Genomic DNA, 23,130 nt, shown 5'->3' on the forward strand with positions numbered 1-23,130 from the left:
CCAATTTGTGTATTATTTCATTTCTGGAGAGATATCAATTTGTTAGTAGTCTTATCTGGAATTGTATCTCCTCCAGGAATGCTAAGCTCTTCATTGGGTGAGCCAGTAGAGCTGTGGACTGTCACTCGATGGGCCGGAGTTCAATTCCCCCGGCCGGCTGATGAAGAGTTAGAGGAATTTATTTCTGGTGATAGAAATTCATTTCTCGCTATAATGTGGTTCGGATTCCACAATAAGCTGTAGGTCCCGTTGCTAAGTAACCAATTGGTTCTTAGCCACGTAAAATAAGTCTAATCCTTCGGGCCAGCCCTAGGAGAGCTGTTAATCAGCTCAGTGGTCTGGTAAAACTAAGGTATACTTAACTTTTTATCCAGGAATGCTATCATTGCAAGTTACCTACATAGCCATTCCTCTATGTCCCTGATTGCCTGAAGAAGCCGCCCATATCACTGCATTGCCGTTTGGCTCATGGACCATTTGCAAGTGGCTAGTTACATGTACCCTACTGGGATATTGATGCGTTAATTAGCCTACCCAGTCGTTTAATTATTGTTGTGCCCTTTTCCCACTTGTTTATTTTAGTGGGACTTGTCCATTACATTCCTACTGTGAATTTACCACGGTGTGTGTGCAAAATAAATCAGTGTTAAGAAGCTATTTCTCACTTGGTGACCTTCCAATGGTTAATTATTAATTATTCTGTTTGTGGTCTTATGAGGGGTTTTTCTTAAGGCTAAGATTATTAGTGTAACCTTCCAATTATTAATTAATTATTCTGTTTGTGGTTTTATGAGGGTTTTTTCTCAAGGCTAAGATTATTAGCATACAGTAAATGCAGTCATCCTCTCATAATCCATAACAATTTATATATATATATATATATATATATATATATATATATATATATATATATATATATATATATATATATATATATATATATATATATATATATATATATATATATATATATATATATATATATATATATATAAACATGAAACCCAAGTTCAATTCTCACAATTTATGGACTCAATATTTATGGATTTCTCTGTGGAATGTATCTACCCATTATTCGCAGAAAATTCGCCCATTCGCAGTATTTTTCACTGAGAAATATTCACTAATTACTGTATTTTCATATCATTTTCATGACCAAATGCACTTTTTGTGATGAAACTATTAAATACGCAGGTATAACCATTTTTAGAGTGTTTTTCTTGTGTTTAAACTATCAAAATAGGCAGTTTTAAGTGTTTTAGAGGGGTTTTAAGTATTTGCAGATTTTAGCTATTCATGGGGTAAAGTGTATGCATCCCCTGCAAATACGGGGGTTTATGTGTGTGTGTGTGTGTATATATATATATATATATATATATATATATATATATATATATATATATATATATATATATATATATATATATATATATATATATATATATGCTGGTGTATATGACTCACCCTTGCATAAGATGCATTATTATGAGTGGATGCAAACAAAATCATAGCACTGCCTTGGTGGCCTGTTGCAGTAACACATATAAACAACTAGACAGTTGACCTGAGAGGAGGGATGAGTTTGTGTACAGTTTCCCATAAAGTAACATTGTTTATTTATGGTAAATTTCATATAGATTCCAAACCCCTAGCTGAAAAACAAAAAAGGCAATATTATAACATCAAGTTTAAACTAGAATCTTACATTTTTCCCTAGAAAATCACTTTAAAATATCTTTCATAGGAAAACCACCATGATGCCAAGAACAGGGAGGACTCCCTCCATCTCAGCAACATATTTGTCCAAATGTGGGCAAGCTGGTATGTCCTGAAGGTCACTGGGGCTACTGTGTTCCTGGTCAAGGCCAACTTTCCACTTTCTTAATTGCTAAGAGAATGGCCCCATGACACATACCTAACCACAAAGCTGACTGTAAGTCCCTCATGGCTATAGGTTCCAGGTTGTTTGCTTCGGTATGGTTGAACCAAAGGCCCTCCTGTTTAAGGGGGTTGGCGACTGCCGAATTTCAAGGAATTATCAATTTTTAAGTTTTTTCATGTCCTGAAATATTATTGCTAAAAAATTTTTTTAGGTTTTTTTTTTTACATATTTGTTCACAGCATTTACTGGCATTTGAGCAGCATTGAGCAAAAAATTGTTGCAAAATTTCTGTATGACTTTTTAGGTGGAAGTGAGAAATATTTATTTTCCTACTAAAATACACATTATCTACGATAAAAACAGGCTCTTTCTCTCAAAAAATATAATACAGTATCAGAGTAAATATGTATCTATGTATCTCAATATTGCCCTGTGAGTGACACTGAGCGACAAATTGTTGTACAATGTCTATACGACTTGCCAATTCTGGATAGTAGAAAGTGAGAAATTTACTTCAGTATTCTATGAAAACTACCCGTTTTCTACGATAAGAGCTGGTTCGTTCTCTGAAAAAAATATAAAATCAAAGTAAATATATATCTATATATCTCAATATTCTGAACTGGTCATAATCGTATCACATGTGTACCATTCCAACTAGTATACATATAATATTTTTTATTTCTTGACATATTTTTACTGTGTATTTTACGAAATATGAAATTATATACTGTAAGTACATAACAGTTTCAAACATAGCGTCGGGCTTTACCAATAAACCATCTCGATTTGTCTGCGGTTCTGGTTCAAGCGATATCCAAGTGCTTTGTGATGCATTTCCTTTTCGGATTTTCTTACTGTGCAATGCACTCACACAATTCCATTGCCACAAGCAAGAGTACCACTCTTATGAGGGAGAAATTTCAACGATTGCGTGTCGTAAATGGGTTACAAAGAGAGGGATGGAAGCAAACGGGAAGCATCTGGCCTGGGATAGCAACAATGCCAGAACTCCCATGTCTAGGTAAGGGATTTGTTTTCCTATATTAGTGATATTCAAATTAGTGATATTCTAATTAGTGACTACTATTTTTCACAATATTATTATAATAATTAGTGATATTCTAATTAGTGGTTACTAGTTTTCATAATATAATAATTATATAAGACCACAAAGGTTGATTTTCCTGCAGTGAGTTGCTGTATGACTCGTGACTTTTGTAGGCTTGGTTGTTCAGTGTTTGTTTAGTTTATCCTTGAAGTTGTTTGTTTATTTGCCTCTCCAACAATAACACTCATGGGGCTAATATCCAACAATTCTGGAGTGCACAGCCGCAGCTAACAGTGGAGTCTTAGGCCAAAAAGATTCTTTATGACGGCTACAGATTTCCCTTTCCGGAGGTGGGCGTCCACTAGTTCTCCTCAAATCGACTTTCAATTTATATGACAGGGGAATTAGACAGGTTCCAGGCACTGATGGGCAAAGTGAAGTCAATGAATGAGGGAAAATAAAGCCTCTGAAAAGTCCTGTGGAACACTTGAAGATTTTACTGCTATCCATGTGTGGTGCCCTAAGCAACAGGAGTTTGATGTACAAACACTGACCTCAGCCCAACAAATCATTTTCTTCAGCAGACATCCTTCAGGAGGCAATTCCTTTTGTCTGAGGCTCCATCTACAGATGGGACTTTCTTGCATCATTAAATCTTTCAGATGCTTACTTCCACATCCTTATCCGTTCAGTTTTGTGATAGCTGCATTTTGTGTGGGAGAAGAGAGTACCAGTTCAAAGTTTCCTATTTTGGACTCTTTCATTGCCCAATGGTTTTAAATAGGATGGCACAAGACAAAAGAGGTATCTATATTAGTGACTTGTGATGGCATTGTCACCAGATGAACTTCTTTGCCATCTACAACTGCTTCTCCACCTTTGTCAGCATCTAGGTTTAACAGTCAACTAAGAGAATTTAGAGATGGAACTGGCTATAAAGGCAATCCACCTAGACATGGCCAGATTAAATGGATGTGCTGGTTTGCCCAACCCAGAAAGGATGCAAAGGTCATTTACATCATTCAGGTTTCTGTGATGTTTGAATCTCTATGTCAAGATATGACATCACTGACTGGATACTTATCATATCTTAAGAAACTGGCCCCTTCCAACCAACTCAGGACTCACACTTATAGGTGGTTGGACTCCTACTCATGGCCAGTAGTTCCTATGGGATAGGTAGTGCCACTTCATAGCTTCTGAAGCCAGGCAACTCTCCCCTTGTTACTTTATAACATGGATCTCAGGGTAATTGTCTGCCATGCCTGACATATGAGTAAGTGCTTCCTCTGATCAATATCCTCTGGATGCAAAGTAACAACCTTTTTATTTTATTTCCGCAGAGTCGTGGCCTTACTGTCTACCCTCCTTGTTTGCTGATTATCGACATGGTCAGGGTTGCTAATCTCTACCTCTGGTTCATTCTCAAATGGATTCTATTCCGAGTCCCCCTAGCATTCAAGGGTCTTGGGGAGTGAATCTCCCTTCCTAATTACCAGATTGGCTATATCAAAAGACTTGGATTCCCACAGTCCTATTCTGAAAGGCTAATTGTTCGGACCACAAGCAGTGTGACAGTTAAATAAAGGGGGGGCTTAGGAATCCAGGAGCACATTGTGCCTGGGTTATCACAGTACACAAAATTAAGCATGAGTAAAAGATGGGTTTGTGCTGAAAAATTAATTTTGTTTCTAAAAAAATTATATTTTTATCAAGTGTCTAGATGAAATATTACAACAATTATGATTTCTAGATTTTTCTTTTGTTAATAAAGACTGCTTTCAGACATCTTATAAGTCCCTATCCATAAAATGGTGCAGTAATACAATAAATGTTTCTTTACAAAACACAAATTTGTTAAGAAATACTGGAAAAAACAGAACTGCTTTCCAAAAATTTACAAAGTAAAAAGCAGATGAATACGTACTGATGGACATGGTGATGATGGAGCTGATGGTGCTGACAATGGGGTGCAGAATGGAAGATTCAAGGCCACATAATGTTCATGACTGCACACTATCCGAACAAAGTCCAACTGTGGAAGAAATTAACAGTTACAATTAACCCTTACTTGAAGGTAAAATTTACACAAAAATATTTTACATACCTGATTAAAAATATGTTATTTTCATAATAAAATTAAGTTTCATATATACTTACCAAGTAATTACATAGCTATAGTTTCCACTCGCTCGGCAACTTAAATTTTAAAAATCGTGGTAGCGCTTTGATAGTTTAGAGTAGGTGACAAGCCTCACCCACCAACAGGAGTATTGGAAATAATTCAGCAGAAAATCTCATTTTGTTCATGCCCTTATGTCCATGAGAGGGGAGGAGGGAAGGCTCCAATCTGTAATTACTTGGTAAGCATATATGAAACAATTTTATAATGAAAATAACATTTTCATATAAGTAACTTACCAAGTAATTACATAGCTGAATCCACACTGATAGGAGGTGGGATGCATGGACATATTCTACTCCAAAACATTAAGTTATGGTAATGGCTTTGAAATAGAAAAGTTACTAGCATTGAAGACAACGCTTGTTGTTTCCTTATTTGGTAAGAGGGCTAATGCAGGTAATTATCGCCTCTGGCTGGTGCTCATCTTAACCTGTAGTGACGTGGTGGTATAGCCATGGAGTGCCTCTACTTAGGTGGGAGCTTTGCAGCAAAGGATATGTCCGATGGTTAGCAAAGCCTTAATAAGTGCCCTTGCCCTGGGTGCAGTACTGCAATAAAAACAATCAGACAATGCTTTCACCTACACTAAAAACAACACAGCCCATCCACTGAGACTGGTGGGTACTCCAGGTACACTGTACCTCCTGGCTCCCAAAAACTTGACATCCTACTTCAAGGTAAAGAGATAGTAGGAGAAAAGAGAGATTCCTATGCTTCCTCCCCCAATTCCATGCCAGCCAAAGATAATGGTCCCAAGGTACTGCAATTTTCAACACTGTTTTAAATTCTTTCAAATAGTGAGATGATAAGATCCGTTCGCACTTCCAGTAGGCCAACTGCAGAACGGAAGTGAGTGACATATGTGCCTGGAAGCTAATAAAGAGGAGACTGTCCTGACATCATGAGCTTTCACTGTAATAGTATGCAAAATGTCCTCCTGAATCTGAGTGTGCACCTCAGAAGTTAAGTCTCCATAAAAAGGACAATGCGTTCTTAGTCGGAGGGCTAGACAGGTTCTTGACAGAGCACCAGAGGTTACTGGATGGTCCTCTGACATTCTCTGTCCTGCTCAGGTAATACCTTAAAGCCCTAGCAGGACAAAGAACTCTCTATTCTTCTTCAGAGCGAAGGTATCTGTTAAGGTCTCAATGGAGAAAGAACAGGGCCAGGGCTTGGAAGGGCTTGGCTAAAAATCCACGGGTAAAGAAGCAAACTGCATCTTGTGAAAAAAAATACCCTTTATCGATGTCTTGGAACTTGCTAATATGTTAACAGTAGCCATGGCCATGAGGAAGAGAGTCTCTCAAGTAAGGTTTCTCTGAGAAGAGGGAAAAAAGGGGTTGAAAAGAGGGACCTGTCAGCCACTTCAACACTACGTCCAGGTTCCAGGAGACTGGATCTTCCTTTCCTGCTTAGATGTATCAAAAGACTCAACAAGGTCATTAAGACTTGGGATTGATTAAAGATTCAGAACCCCTGTGTTTAAACACTGAACTAAACACAGCTCGATACCCCTTAATGGTGGAGGACAAGAGATTCCTAGATCTCCTCAGATACAGATGGAAATCCACAAATTGGGTCACATACATCTTAGAGGAAGAGACGTTGAGTCTGAGACACCAGCTTCGGAAAATCACCCACTTAGCCTGGAAGACACATCTAGGAAATCGACACCATCTTGCAATACCCTCTGCAGCATGTCTTGAAAACTCTTATGCTCTGGCATAGCTTCCGAACAGTCTGAAGTATGTCAGAGCAAAGACGGACAACCCTTTGGTATCTCTTAAAGTGAGGTTGTCTATGCAGACACGATTTTAAGGGGAATGAGTCTCAGAAAGTTCATCCACCACTGTAGCAGGTCCTGGAACCTTTCTTTCATGTGCCAGAACGGGGCTATGAGAATCATAGTAATGTTGTGATGATCCCAAGACTTGTTCAACACTTCCCTGACCATGTTGAAGGGCGGAAAGGCATAGCCCAAGAGAACTCCTCAACCTAGAATCAAGGAGTCTAAATGATAAAAATCCCAGTTCCTGAGAGAGGAGATGTACAAAACTTTCCTGCACATTTCCTCGAAAGAGATCGAAGAGGCAAGTTGTCCAGATATAGACTGAAGTTAATGCCTACTAAATGAAGCCATTTGCTAGAGGAGTGAGCACTCAAGTGGACACTTGAGGTGCCGTAGAGGGGCTGAAGCAAAGAGCCCGAAATTGGAGATTAGCTGGCACCGGGAGCTTGGGAGGCGCCAGGCGCTCCAAGAGGAGATGCATTTAGACGCTGACATGGGGCACCTCAGAGAGTGTCCTGGAAGACGACCTTGGATACTTCCTGGAGTCCAGATGGAAGGGAAACTGGAAGCATGCATCCTGCATATCCAAGGTTATCATCCAATCGCCGTGGTTAATAGATGAAAGGACTAACTGGTTTGTCCCCACCTGAACTTCATCTGCCAGACAAAGATATCGAGGAGCTTATGTTGAGGACTGGTCTCCAAACCCCGAAGATTTGGGGACCAAAAACAGATGGTCGAAGAAGCCCTTTGAAGTGATGTCTTCAACTTCTTCTATGACTCTCTTTCAAAGGAGAGAGGAGACCTCATCTAAAAGGGGTGAATGTTCTCCCGAGCCTCTTGAGTAGGCAGTCAAAATGATGAAAGAAGGGACCAAAGAAGGGATCTCCATGAATGGAATGGAGAAGCCCTCTCTCAGAACCTTGACAATCCACTGTTCTGTCCCTCTGATACTCCACTTCTAAAACTCGAGAAGATTTATTCCCACTTGTGCAGGGAGAACTTCTTCCTCATTCTTGGGCAAGGGCTTGAGCTCCTTTTGATAGCTCGTTCCATGTGGGACCAATCTTGCCGCATGGCATCTGTTGCCCAAGCTAGAGGGTCCGGGGTCTGAGAACAAAAATGAGGAAGGTGATGGTTCCTTGAGGTGGCAAACAGGTCCAATGTCAGCGTGCCCCATAGTATCGCAGATTCTGACACACCAGAGGATCCAAGGTCCACTTGGTGAGAAGGGCCTATTATTTGATGGCTCAGCTCGTCCGTCAGAATACAGTAAACCCCCGTTTTCATGGGGGATGCATTTCAGACCTGCCAGCGAATAGTTAAAATTCGCGAATACTTGCTACCCACCTCTAAAAGCACTTATAATTGCCTATTTTGAAAGTTCAAATATCAAATGTATACTTAAAGAATCATCCTACATCAAATATACCTTAAATTATTATCTTATTATTGTATCAATATTTGAAATTATATTTATTAATATAATTTCAAAGTCATCTTAAACATCAGTACCCTTACTTACAACTTCGATTTATATTCAACAGCTATCTTCTATCCTAGGTTAGGGTAAAAGTCTAGGCTACGGGAAGTTCATTTCTCAGTTCTAGAGGCTGCTTTCCTTTCTATCCCTCTCTAACTTGACTAGTTGAGATTTAAGTGCCTTCTACTCTTGCTAACCATTACATTTAGCACAAGTTTTCTCCCTACTATATTTCTGTCCCCTACATTTAGTGCATATTACATGAGAATCATATGAGGGCTGATTAATCTGGTTTGCAACTTTTGCCACAATAGTGAAAATAGCTGAACTTGAATCAGACATAATGATAACCAAAGAACTAGAAAAAATTATCCTGAAAGTTATTAAAGCTTGAAGGCTACTCAAAAAAGTGAGAATACTTCAATGAAATCCAGCTATATGACTGAAAATCAGTAAACAAAAGCTGCAGCAAACCCCTGATGTTACTCAAGAGCCGGCAGAAACAGAATGAGGTTTTCTGATAAGCCGTTTCCAGTACAGTACTCCCGTTGGTGGGAAGGGCTTGTCACCTACACTAACTATCAAAGTGCTACCGCGATATTTTTAATTTAAGCTGCTGAGTGAGTGGAAACCATAGCTATGTAATTACTTGGTAAGTTACTTATATGAAATACATATTTAAAATATATCTAATTTTTTGTTTTATGGAGAAAAAAACTATTGCTAATACGTATCATTATCCCTAAGACTACGCAGTAAAGCAAGAGTTGAACTACCATTTTTCTTATCAAATGGTAATTTAACAATGAGCAGGAAATCAAGTAGGATGTAATCTCACCTTTTCTATTAAAATTCACTGTGTTTTTCCACCTACAGAGGAGAAATGTGTGTCAATCAAAAGAAAGAGAGGAGACTATTTAGATTTAAGATTAGCAGTGTTAGGTTCCTGTAACTCCCAAGACTATTACTACTTGAGAGAAAATAGAGTCAGTTAACTGAATAAAACCAAGGAAACTGAAACTGAATAAAAAGTGTCAGCACATACAGAATGAGAAAGTGGAAGGTGGAACCTGCTGAAAGAAGGCAAACAAAGACCAACAGTAGCAGTATACGGGGTGACATCTAGGAAGATACATAAGAGGGACACATAATGGTGGAATCAAGATTTACAATAAGCAATTAAAGAAAGGGGAACCTTCAAGTAGAATTATGCTACGAGGTTTGGAATAGAATTAGGACTTCAACATATAAAGAACAATCCTTCGGATAACAAGGCACATGAACTATGATATAAATAAATAACAAGGCCCATCTGTATCTGCAGTAAATAAACAAATGAGATATTCAATATGCCTCATTCCTGTTTACATGAAGCTTAAATGACTAATTTAGTTTTCAGCTCCTGTGAAATTAAAAATCTTTTATTCAACCTTGATGATTGAGGTTTAGACCCAAACGGAATCTTTTATTACGTGAATACTGGTGATCACTTACCTCCAAAGTTGTCAGTTATATTTTTGAAGTTAGCTAAGAGAGGTTCTTTTTGCACTTGTTGGAGCAATAACAATGTTATTCCTTTTGGTAAATGTGGCTGAGGTAGCTCTAGCCCTGCTGATTACCATTCAATTTTTATAACTTCCATATTATCCCAAGTTTTTAAGAACTTTCTGCAAAACACCTGAACCAATTCCTTAATTTGCAGTTTGGCTTTTGCAAGGACCTCAGTGCTTGCAAAGTTCTCTCAATTTCCCATGTTATACAGAAATTCCTAGACTATGGTGGTGGATTAAGTGACTGGTTGGGCTTTACTTTAGCACGGCTTTTGACCATGTTAACCCTTAAACGCCTACTGGACGTATCATACGTTGACTAAAATTGTCTGTTGGGTGCCAAGTGGACGTACCGTACGTCAACTACAAAAAATTTCAACCTTCTGTCAACTTTGACTCGACCGAAATGGTCGAAAAATGCAATTGTAAGCTAAAACTCTTACATTCTAGTAATATTCAATCATGTACCTTCATTTTGCAACAAATTGGAAGTCTCTAGCACAATATTTCAATTTATGGTGAATTTTTGAAAAAAACTTTTTTCTTATGCCCGCGCGGTAACTCAGCCGAAAATTTCAGAAATTCTTTCGTCATTTTGTCATAATTTTTGCACTTCTATATTAGCCGTTACATAATGTTTTATATATGAAAATGTGCGCAATTTCATGTACAATACAACAGAAAATAACTCATGGTTGTAGCTTTTATCAGTTTTGAAATATTTTCATATAAATCACGATAACTACCAAAATTTCAACCTTCGGTCAAATTTAACTCGACCGAAATGGTAAAAAAACGCAATTGTAAGCTAAAACTCTTACATTCTAGTAATATTCAATCATTTACCTTTATTTTGCAACCAATTGGAAGTCTCTAGCACAATATTTAGATTTATGGTGAATTTTTTAAAAAAACTTTTTCCTTACGTCCGCGCCAGAAATTCTTTCGTCACGTTGTCGTAATGTTTGCACTGTTTTATATTACTCGTTACATAAACTTTTATATATGAAAATTTGCGCAATTTCATGTAGAATACAACAGAAGATAGCTCATGGTTGTAGCTTTTATCAGTTTTGAAATATTTTCACATAAATCACGATAACTGCCAAAATTTCAACCTTCGGTCAACTTTAACGCGACCAAAATGGTAAAAAACCGCAATTGTAAGCTAAAACTCTTACATTCTAGTAATATTCAATAGTTTACCTTCATTTTGCAATAAATTGGAAGTCTCTAGCACAATATTTCGATTTATGGTGAATTTTTGAAAAAAACATTTTCCTTACGTCTGCGCGGTAACTTGGCCGAACATCTCAGAAATTCTTTCGTCTCGTTGTCGTAATATTTGCACCGTTTTATATTAGTCGTTACATAAACTTTTATATATGAAAATGTGCGCAAGTTCATGTACAATACAACAGAAAATAACTCATGGTTGTAGCTTTTATCAGTTTTGAAATATTGTCATATAAATCACAATAAATAGAAAAAATTTGACTTTCGGTCAACTTTAACTCGACCGAAATGGTCGAAAACTGCAATTGTAAGCTAAAGCACTTACAGTCTAGTAATATTCAATCAATTAGCTTCATTTTTCAACAAACTGGAAGTCTCTAGCACAATATTTCAATTTATGGTGAATTTTTGAAAAAAACATTTTTTACGTCCGCAAGATTACTTAATTCATGCATCATTTTGTGATAATATTTTCTCTGTGTTGCTTTGATCGTTTTACAATTTGTTATATATCAAAATCATTGCAATTTAGTGTACAATACAACTAAAAAAAATTAACTCATTAGCTTTAAACGTTGTGCTTACAACGCGATTTGTATACAATTATATGTGTTTTTTTTTTCCGCTGTCATATATTCCAATATTTATATATGATAATGATATTTTTCATTTCTGATGGTTGCATACTAAACTTCAGGCAATGACAAAAAAATGAGCCAAAAATGAACTCTTAATCTTAAAAACTAAAGCGTGCTGTGATTTTTTGAAAAACTTTTTTCCGCTTCGCACTAACTCACCGAACGCCGCATACGGGAGACATTTTTGTAAATAGAGGCTCGGCGTTTAAGGGTTAATAATGAGGCCCCATTTTAAGACATGTGCAAGTTGGTGGAAAAATTCTTAATATATTACTGAATTTTTACCTTACAGATTGCAATGAGTGGTTGTCAATGTACAATATGGTGACTAAAGGAATTTAGCCTCTGGAGTTTCCCATGGTAATGTCCTTGGCTCGGAGGGGGATTAAGGAACTAATCCTTCATAGCTCTAAAGATACTCTCTCTTGAAATAAAAAAAAAATCAAACATGAAAAACATAGGTTTAACTTATCAGTCAGGAAAAGCACAGCAATGCATCCTCACATGATGATGGCCAAAGAAAAAGTGAGTAGTGACAGTAGGGAGTGAAGGGTATTCCCTCACTCATCCCCCTTAATCAACAGTTAACTACCTCATTACCAAGTTCAATGACCATCCCAGCTTGTGCTGAAGGATGCTCCAATATAAAAAACAATGGTTTGTATTTCCATAGAGACAAAAATATTCTGAAATTTCATTTTCGTTAGCATGACCTCAATAATCATATCTTTATGTTCTAAGCTCATAACTTACCAAAAAATGGACATATTATATAAGATTTTCTATTCTGAAATTTAAAATATCAATAACCTGGAATATTAAAATCTTTGATTTCACCACACGGTATAATGTACATTTAAATTTGTATAATCTGAATTTATGAGAACAGATTTCTAGCAATCATCTCATAATTACTATCTCATTATTGAAAATTTATAATGTATATAATACCTAGTAACTGAATATACAGAATATACCAACTAAGTTACAATGAGATTCTCCATACTAACCTTGAGATCTATAAGAGACACAGACTCCGGTAAGGTGGCAGTTTTGCTGCTCATCTGCTTGCAGTAATTACGTATGAGCATGAATACATATCCTCTATCCATTACTGAGAGTAGGTCACTCAAAAAGAAAGCCAGGCTGCAATTTATATTCTGGACAAACTGAAAACATATAATTTTGTCAGTTTCATTAGAGCATATAGTTAGTTAATACTTCTCTTACATACACAAAATAAACAAGCGAAGTTATATACCATACTTGATGGCATACAAGACTTCCTTTAACCCTCAGTGGATGGAATGAGCTTCAGTGTGAAGTAAAACAGGTTTGGGGAGGTGGACGGATTGAGCTTCAGTGTGAAGCAGAATTACGCACCACTGTTATGGTAATAATGATTCGAAACAAAGGTGCCAATACTTCTATATGCTATAAATTCACTAATGGCAACTTTTATAAAGACGTGAGAGTTAGGCCAGTATCAGTAATGCTTGTGACTTCAAGGGGGAAGGTACTGCATCTCTCTCTCTCACATGAGTCTTTTTGTAAATTTGCTTGTAAATATACGAAGGGGTTGCTGTTGTATTTTGTTTTTGTCTTTTACGATAGTATGTTGGTAGTAAATGTAATTTTATAAAGAAAATTGCAAAGAAATATAAGAAAAAGTATGTAAAAGTAAAAAAAAGTTACTGAATCTTCCTTCTCATAAATTTATGTGAATATTTTACAACAAATATGCAAAAAATTTGTTACTGCTTTTATTTCTTATCTGTTTTGATATTGTGTGAGCAGTAATAATAATTTTACAAAATCAAAAACACTTATTTATTAGAAAAAACATATATAAGTTGGTAAAACTTATGATTGTCTTGTAAATGAGGCCCCACAAGGGGTTGTAAATAGTCATTTTCAACTTCTCGTGGAAGGTAGGGAAAATTTTTAAGAATTTTTTTATTTAAACAATGTGAATGTACGTGTCATTCTCTTTCCATTGATGTGATTTTTTTTTATATTTTGCCAACCTCAAAGTTTCCCCGGTCTGGGTTGTTGCACATTGCTAAATTATGCCATCCCTTAAGGGTTAAAAAGAAAAGCTCAAAATATACAGTTGGGTCTTATATGCAAAGCTGAGAAATTTTACAAGCTAATGTTTAGCCAGATGCCAAAAACAGCCAGTGGCTGTAACTTGCAAAACTTCACAATACTGTACTGTAATACAGTATTACCATTACTAATTCAAACATCATCATCAATATTACCATACTATTGTTATTCCTACATTAAATCTCCTCATAGCCAGCACCATTGTGACCAAGGGGGTAGCCAGTACTGTATTTGAATTTGCCTGCTGCATGAAAGGAATCCTTCCAAAATACTGTATGGGTATCATATACTGTCGACATTCAGTATCAATAAACAAAACAAATTCCTAACGATGCAAGAAACACATTATTCTGTGCTCACCTAGCTCCAACAGCAGTGTGATGAGTGTTTAAATACATATAGGTACAGCAGATGAAGCACATACATACATTTATGCATTAGACAGCAGACACAAACACACACAAGTTAAAAATAAGTATACCTTAGTTTTACCAGACCACTGAGCTGATTAACAGCTCTCCTAGGGCTGGCCCGAAGGATTAGACTTATTTTACGTGGCTAAGAACCAATTGGTTACTTAGCAACGGGACCTACAGCTTATTGTGGAATCCGAACCACATTATAGCGAGAAATGAATTTCTATCACCAGAAATAAATTCCTCTAACTCTTCATCAGCCAGCTGCGGGAATTGAACTCCGGCCCATCGAACAAACACACACAAACTACACAACAATGCACTTACTGTGCATATGCATAGCCCCCCTCCCCCACTATCTCAAAAATCTTTTCTCATAATGAATTTAGCATTTCTCTGTTAAAAAATCTTTTTTATTTTCTAGTAAAAATAATCCAAAGAGAGTGCCAGAGGTGCACAAATACTGTGTGTAGCACACATTACTGCGTTAAGTACAATACTGTAATATATTTAATGACTGTCAGTAACAACAATGTACAGGTAGTCCCCAATTATCGGCAGCCCCAGTTATCGATGATCCGGTTTTATGGCGCTTGTCTAGCGACAACAATAACTGGATTTTCAGCGCCAATATGCGCCAATCTCCGGTTATCAGCGCTGATCCCCACTTAACAGTGGCACCGATCCCCAGTTATGGGTGCCGATAAGAGCTGTTATCACCGATTTTTAGTTATCAGCAACTTTCAGTTATCGTCATGTCGTCGGGAATGGAACTCCCGCCAATAACCGGGGACTGCCTGTACCAGAGAGGGGGAAACAGTGCACCAAATGTATGTGCACAGAGGATAGCCTATAGGCTAGGTCAAACATTCACTCGTTACACTTACAGAAAATTTCTAATACACAAAATTTTAAATAATTTCTTATATACAACTACAATTCTGGTTATGTTTTCAATTTGCAAATTTAAGCATTCATAAATGGATGGTGGAGCCTCCTATAAAATGTTTTCTGCTATACCTAAGCTGCTCTTGCTTTCTCTTTTACAGTTGAATTATGGTTAAAAACACTTTTCTTCTTTATCCAAGTTTTTTCTGCTATGCCGTAGATATATATTCTGATAATATAAAATGTCTATATGTAAGCATGCAAATTTTTTCTTAATACAGTAGACCACTGGTATTCGTGGGGGTTAGGGACCACCAGCACCCGTGAACAGCTGAATTTCATGAATACTTGAGACCCCCCCCTCTAAAAATGCCTATACCTGCCTATTTTAATAGTTCAAACACCAAATTTACCTCAAACTATCATCCTAAAATACTTTAATATCATTTCAAGGTCACCTTACAATATTACCCTTAAAAATATATGGCTTACTGCTATGTGTTAACACTGTTACTCTTGACAAGGCAAAACCTAATCAAGTTACTCCGATACAGGCAGTCCCCACCTATCTGTGGCATTGGTTAAAAGCGTTTCGGTCTTACAATACTTGGCTTACGACATTGTTAACCAGATTTTCGGTGCCAGGAAGTGGTTTGTTGGTGTCGGTAAGCAGTTTACTGGCGCCGATAACCAGTTAACCGCACCATTAAGTGTTTTATCGGCACTTATGGCATCGCAAACACCATTTATTACCATAATTATTGTGATGTTCTAGCTAACAATTATTTTCGGTCATCGGCACTCGGTCGGGAACAGAACCCCTGCCATCAACCGGGGACTGCCTGTATTCAGGCACACACATTTTCTTTCATACAGTATTCAAGCCCTACAGTTTTCCTTTATTGTATATAGTATAGGGGTAACATTAGTATTTTTTCAAGTACAAGGAACAGTTAACCCTATAACGCCAAAGCCCTATTTACAAAAACGTCTCCCGTATGCCGGCAGCATTCAGTGAGTTAGCGCCGAAGCGGAAAAAATGTTTTTTTCAAAAAATCACAGCACGCTTAGTTTTCAAGATTAAGAGTTCATTTTTGGCTCATTTTTTTTGTCATTGCCTGAAGTTTAGTATGCAACCATCAGAAATGAAAAAAATATCATTATCATATATAAATATTGGAATATATGACAGCGAAAAAAAAAACTCGTATATAATTGTATACAAATTGTGCTGTAAGCAAAACGGTTAAAGCTAATGAGTTAATTTTTTTTAGTTGTATTGTACACTAAATTGCGATGATTTTGGTATATAACAAATTTTAAAACGATCAAAGCAACACAGAGAAAATATTATCACAAAATGATGCATGAATTCGTAACGCGCGGACGTAAAAAAATGTTTTTTTAAAAAATTCACCATAAATCGAAATATTGTGCTAGAGACTTCCCGTTTGTTGACAAATGAAGCTAATTGATTGAATATTACTAGACTGTAAGTGTTTTAGCTAACAATTGCAATTTTCGACCATTTCGATCGAGTTAAAGTTGACCGAAAGTAGAATTTTTTCTATTTATCGTGATTTATATGGAAATATTTCAAAACTGGTAAAAGCTACAACCATGAGTTATTTTTTGTTGTATTGTACATAAAATTGCGCACATTTTCATATATAAAATTTTATGTAATGACTAATATAAAATGGTGCAAATATTACGACAACGAGACGAAGAATTTCTGAGATGTTCGACCGAAGTTATCGCAAGCAGACGTAAGGAAAATGTTTTTAAAAATTCACCATAAATCGAAATATTGTGCTAGAGACTTCCAATTTATTGCAAAATGAAGTTAAACGATTGAATATTACTAGAATGTAAGAGTTTTAGCTTACAATTGCGTTTTTTGACCATTTCGGTCGAGTTAAAGTTGACAGAAGGTTGAAATTTTGGCAGTTATCGTGATTTATGTGAAAATATTTCAAAACTGATAAAAGCTACAACCATGAGCTATCTTCTGTTGTATTCTACATGAAATTGCGCACATTTTCATATATAAAAGTTTATGTAACGACTAATGTAAAACGATGCAAACATTACGACAACATGACGAAAGAAATTCTGAGATGTTTGGCCGAGTTACCGCGCGCAGACGTAAGGAAAACAATTCTTTTTTTCAGAAATTCACCATAAATCGATATATTGTGCTAGAGACTTCCAGTTTGTTGCAAAATGAAGGTACATGATTGAATATTACGAGAATGTAAGAGTTTTAGCTTATAATTGCGTTTTTTTACCATTTCGGTCGAGTTAAAGTTGACCGAAGCTTGAAATTTTGGTAGTTATTGTGATTTATATGAAAATATTTCAAAACTGATAAAGGCTACAACCATGAGTTATTTTCTGTTGTATTCTACATGAAATTGCGCACATTTCCATATATAAAACTTTATGTAACGACTAATATAAAACAGTGCAAACATTACTTACAACGTGATTTTAAAGAATTTCTGGCACGGACATAAGGAAAAGTTTTTTCAAAAATTCACCATAAATCGAAATATTGTGCTAGAGACTTCCAATTGGTTGCAAAATGAAGGTAAATGATTGAATATTGCTAGAATTTAAGAGTTTTAGCTTACAATTGCGTTTTTTGACCATTTCGGTTGAGTCAAAGTTGACCGAAGGTTGAAATTTTGGCAGTTATCGTGGTTTATATGAAAATATTTCCAAACTGATAAAAGCTACAACCATGGGTTGTATTTTGCTGTATTGTACATGAAATTGCGCACATTTTCATATATAAAACTTTATGTAACGGCTAATATAGAGCAGTGCAAAAATTACGACAAAATGACGAAAGAATTTCTGAAATTTTCGGCTGAGTTACCGCCCGTGCGTAAGAAAAGTTTTTTCAAAAATTCACCATAAATCGAAATATTGTGCTAGAGACTTCCAATTTGTTGCAAAATGAAGGTACACGATTGAATATTACTAGAATGTAAGAGTTCTAGCTTACAATTGCATTTTTCGACCATTTCGGTCGAGTAAAAGTTGACCGAAGGTTGAATTTTTTTGTAGTCGACGTACGGTACGTCCACTCGGCACCCAACAGACAATTTTAGTCGACGTATGATATGTCCAATAGGCGTTTAAGGGTTAAGTACTGTACCTAAATATTTAAGTATGCATTGAAAAAAATATACAAAATAATGAGAAGCTTATGATTATGTAAATCATACAGGTACTCACCAGTGATGAATGTTGACTGAAGATGATGATGAATTATCTGTGCAGCCCAATGAATGATGATGAAGATATGACTGCACAGCAAAGAAGAGGAGTTACATCTCCTCTTGGGGCACCTCTTCCCCTTCTTCAGGCACTTTGTCCATCAACTGCACTTTTTTTCAGGGGTTTCAGGAGGCTTTGGAGGGTCCTTCTTCATGGGCTCAAGAAATATGGTGATAGGCAGCTGCTGTTGCTGCCTCTTCCTGCTGATGACAAGGTCATTATAGACCCCAAAATCCCATCGAGGGCATTTGGAAACTTTATGGAGTGTTCCACATAAGGATCCCATGCCCCAGCCATCTCCTGCAGCTCTCTGGCTGCCCTCGCAATTTGGGAAAGATATTCCAAAGACAGGCCCTCAGCCTCCTCCTTGTCCCTGTCCCCTGAACCTGCCGTGTCTTCTTCCTCACTGGCAGACCTCATCAGCTCTTCCAAATCCTGGTCCGTCAGGGGGTCAGAGTGAAAATCAATCAGGGTGCTGACTTCATCCTCAGTGATGTCATCAAAGCCTTCTCCACCAAGCATCCTCGCCAAGTGGACTGACTTATCAACGGCCGAATGTTGAATTTCTTCAGGAGAAAAACCCTCCCAATTGTAAACACACTCCTGCCACAATTTCTTCCAGCACACATTAAGGGCCTCCTTCATATCCTTCAACAATCGGCTGATGATGGTCAGACATGTGACAATCGTTAATTTACACCACTTCTTCAGTGTAAATTCACTGTTAGTGTCCAATGCCTTCACAAGGTGCTTAATGGAGTTCCTGGTGTACAGTGCCTTAAAGGCTTGGATCACACCCTGGTCCATAGGCTGGAGGAGAGAGGTGGTGCTGGCAGGGAGGAACTCAAGCTGGACTCCCTATTAATAAAGATCCATAGGGTGGCCACCAGCATTATCCATAATCAACAACACCTTGAACTCTATGCACAGGTCATTGAGGTAATCCTTAACTTGAGGGATGAAGCTCTGGATGAACCAGTTAGACATAAGGACTTTGGTGATCCAGGCCTTAGCGTTGTGCATCCGTAACACAGGCAGCAAGTTCTTGTTCTTACTCTTGAGGGCCTTGGGGTTTGCAGCCTTGTAAATAAGGCCTGGTTTCAGCATGAAGCCAGCAGCATTGCCACACATGATGAGGGTAACCCTATCCTTCTGGGCCTTAAGCCCAGGGGCTCTGGCTTCGTCCTTCATGACATATGTCTGTGAAGGCATTTTTTTCCAGAACAAGCCAGTCTCGTCCATACTGAACACCTGTTCTGGACGGTAGCCCTTGTCCCTGATGATTCTTGAAGGTCTCGGGGTATTTCGCAGCCGCTTCCATATCTGCTGATGCCACTTCCCCATGCAGAGAAACAGACTTTAGGTGGAACCACTTCTGGAAAAGGTGGAACCAACCCTTGATGGGCCAAAAATTTGTGCCTTCTCACGTATGATGTTGCCATCAAGGGGGATGTTCCTCTTATGGCAACCCGTTATCCATAATGCTGGGAGATGTTCCTCTTTTGGCAGTCCATTATCCATAACGCCACGACCGACTCCATCCTCACGATGCTCTTACCACACACCGTGGAAACCGTCTTAGCACTACTGCAGAAGCTAACATCCACCATCTTCCTGGTCTCTGCCTCTTTCTTCTTGATGCACCGGGCAGTACTCTCATTCACTCCATAATGGCGGGCTACTGCGGCGTAACTTTTCCCTTCCTTCAAGATTTCCAGAAGTGCTATCTTCTCCTGAAGCATCATGACCTTCTTCTGGCACTGAGGCTCTTTGCCAGAAGCCTTAGAAGGAGCAGGGCATTTAGGAGGCATCAAATCACCTCTGGAAGAGTGCCTTTGCATAATTTTTTTTTTTTTTTAATTTCAGATGATCTGCTGGTCCATGGGCTGGATCAGTGGAGTTGCGTTAGGGGACAAGAACTTAATGATTATAAAAATAAATTCTTTCATCAAGAACTTCTGCAAATCTGGAGGGTGGGCAGGAGCACTGTCTAAAAGCAGTATCACCTTCAGAAGCAAACTACTCTAGTAAAAAAATTTTTAAGGTTGGGCCAACAACTTCATTTACCCATTCTGTGAAAAACTGCCTGGCGACCCAAGTTTTTCTATTTGCCCTCCACATCACAGGTAACCTGTTTTTTGAACATTGCTCTTTTTTAAAACTCGCAGGTTTTCACTATGATAGACTACCAATGGCTTGAGCTATAAGTCCCAACTAGCATTCCCACGCAGCAACAGAGTTACCCTGTCCTTTATTGGTTTGTGACCTGGCAATGCCTTCTCCTCATGAGTGAAGTGGTTCTGTGGGGATTCTTTCCCAAAATAGCCCTGTCTCATTGCAATTAAATGCTTGGGGAATAAAACCGTCAACCTTCAAGTAGTTCCTAAATTCATGAACAAATTCATCTGCAGCATTTTTGCTGGTACTGGCTTCCTCTCCATGCATCACCACCCTATGAATGCCAGTTCTCTTTCCAAGGTTATCGAACCAGCCATGGCTGGCTTTAAACATTTTGCTGACTTCAGCACTCATACCAAGCCTTGTTTGTAAATATATCAGCGGGTAACACTTGCTTTTTTGCAAATCATGGCCTGGGAAACTATCACCTGCTAATTGTTTTTCATGAATCCAGATTAAAAGAAATGATTCCACTTCATGTGTTTGAGATCTCTGCTTTGTCACAGCTTTCACTCTTTTCACTACATCTGCTGCTTTGACTGCTGCTTTATTTTTAACGATAGTGGATATTGCAGTTCTGGGAAGATAAGACACACAGATACCACTTTCACATTTAGCTATTATCTCTCTTTTTTTTTTTTGCTCTATTGTGCTTCTGGGTTTTGGTCTTGCTATTATACTACTATTTCTTTAAAGACCCACAATGTACTACATGCATACAAAAATGGAAAAAATGCAAAAACAAGCACAAAAAAGATAGATTTGACCAACGAGAGTTGTGCACTGACTGAAAGCAATGCCATGACTGAAGCGTGTTCCCTTTGTTTTGAATGAAAGGGGTAGCAAGCCACGTGTCGCGACACAAATGTGTTTTATGTCGAGTGTCAACTACCAAGAAAATGGTGAGTACTGCGACAATTTTTTCTTGCCAAAATGCACTGAGTACTGCATTTGATGAGTTCCAAAGAAGTCGAATACCAAGGCATCACTGCACAGTAATCCCTAAATTATCTGGATTGTTATTGTCCAGACACAACCAGACCCCAGGGACCAAGGCCCAAAGACACATATACAGTAATACTTTGATCTCACACAATTCGAGTTGCATGAATTACCAGACATGCGAACTGTTCATTGAAACCTAACTGACTGGCATGTGCGATTTTTTTACAAACATGCGACATTTGTGAAATCATCGAGAAACCCTGCAGAAGTGTTTATGTTTAATTTTTGAAGTAATATGTAAGCTTTCATGCTTTTATGCGTTTGTATTTTTAGATTTTTACATAAATACTGTATGATACTAGCATACTTTAGTTAAAATACAGGAAAATCAATCAAAATCACAAAACAGCTGTGATGTGAACATTCTCTCTCTCTCTCATACTACTTTAATACATATTTGCTTTGGTGTATGAGTTGTAGTTTTGTTTTCTCTCTCTCTCTCTCTCTCTCTCTCTCTCTCTCTCTCTCTCTCTCTCTCTCTCTCTCTCTCTCTCTCTCTCTGAGGTAAGAGAGAGATTTTTTATGCATAGATAAAAATAATGTTACTTTGTTATTAATTTTATTTCATATCTGCCATGCATTTTTTGCATTTGTCTAGTAAATTATATGAAATTTTAAACAAGTACATATCATACCCTGATCTTTTGGGTGAGGCTTGAATACAGGACGGGGGGAGGTAGGTGTCAATTAACTTGACACATGACACAGGGGGAATATTGCCCACAGTGTGTCAAGGGATTTCTCCGTACTGAAATCTCTCTCTCTCTCCCTCTTTGTCCTTTTTCCTTCATAAATCATGAATTTCCATCTTTTGATATCTAAGCTAAGAGTCTCTCTCTCTCTCTCTCTCTCTCTCTCTCTCTCTCTCTCTCTCTCTCTCTCTCTCTCTCAAAGAGAAAAATAGAGTTCTTAGAAGAACTAACCCAAACTGAAAAAACAGATATAATGAATATAATGAAACATGGTACTCACAAGAGACTGGTAATGATGATCAGATAAAGGGTTTCCAAACTTATAGATCAGATAGAAAAAATAGGAATCAAGGGGGAACCGCGATATATGGGAGAGATGTAAATCAAGGAAAAATCTGTGAGAAATATAGTAACACAGAATGTGAATTAATAGGAGTAGAATTTGAATCTGAAAAATTAGTAAACATTGTAATATACAGACCCCCTAATACTAAAGAGTTTGATGACATAATAATTGGCAAATTGGATGATATAAGTAGAAATCACAAAGACTGGAATATACTCCTATCCGGAGACTTTAACTTTCCTTTCGTAGAATGGAAAGAACAAATAGGAGACTGTGGTTGTATTTATACATATAAAAAGGAGAGTAATAGTAGAGAAGATAAGAGGCAATTTGAAAAGCTATTAGATATGCTACTAGAACATAACATTCAGCAAATAAATCACCTACCAACAAG

At 37.5% G+C, this 23,130-nt stretch overlaps 1 protein-coding gene across 36 annotated transcripts in view; it reads right to left on the minus strand.

The window, feature by feature from the left end:
* The window catches only part of Zir (Zizimin-related), a 582,703-nt gene that overhangs the window by 258,492 nt on the left and 301,081 nt on the right, over positions 1-23,130 (minus strand). For all 36 annotated transcript variants that reach the window (XR_010852045.1, XR_010852043.1, XR_010852042.1 and 33 more), the window contains 2 exons: positions 12,825-12,983; positions 4,861-4,968 (listed from right to left, as the gene is read on the minus strand). Coding sequence is in view for 14 of the 36 variants with exons in the window: in XM_067098450.1 (XP_066954551.1) it covers positions 4,861-4,968; positions 12,825-12,983 (267 nt within the window). In the remaining 22 variants the exon portion in view is untranslated. The remainder of the gene's footprint in view (positions 1-4,860; positions 4,969-12,824; positions 12,984-23,130) is intronic.

The sequence above is a fragment of the Macrobrachium rosenbergii genome, chromosome 55, assembly GCF_040412425.1.
Source record: "Macrobrachium rosenbergii isolate ZJJX-2024 chromosome 55, ASM4041242v1, whole genome shotgun sequence".
NCBI classification, from domain to species: domain Eukaryota; kingdom Metazoa; phylum Arthropoda; class Malacostraca; order Decapoda; family Palaemonidae; genus Macrobrachium; species Macrobrachium rosenbergii.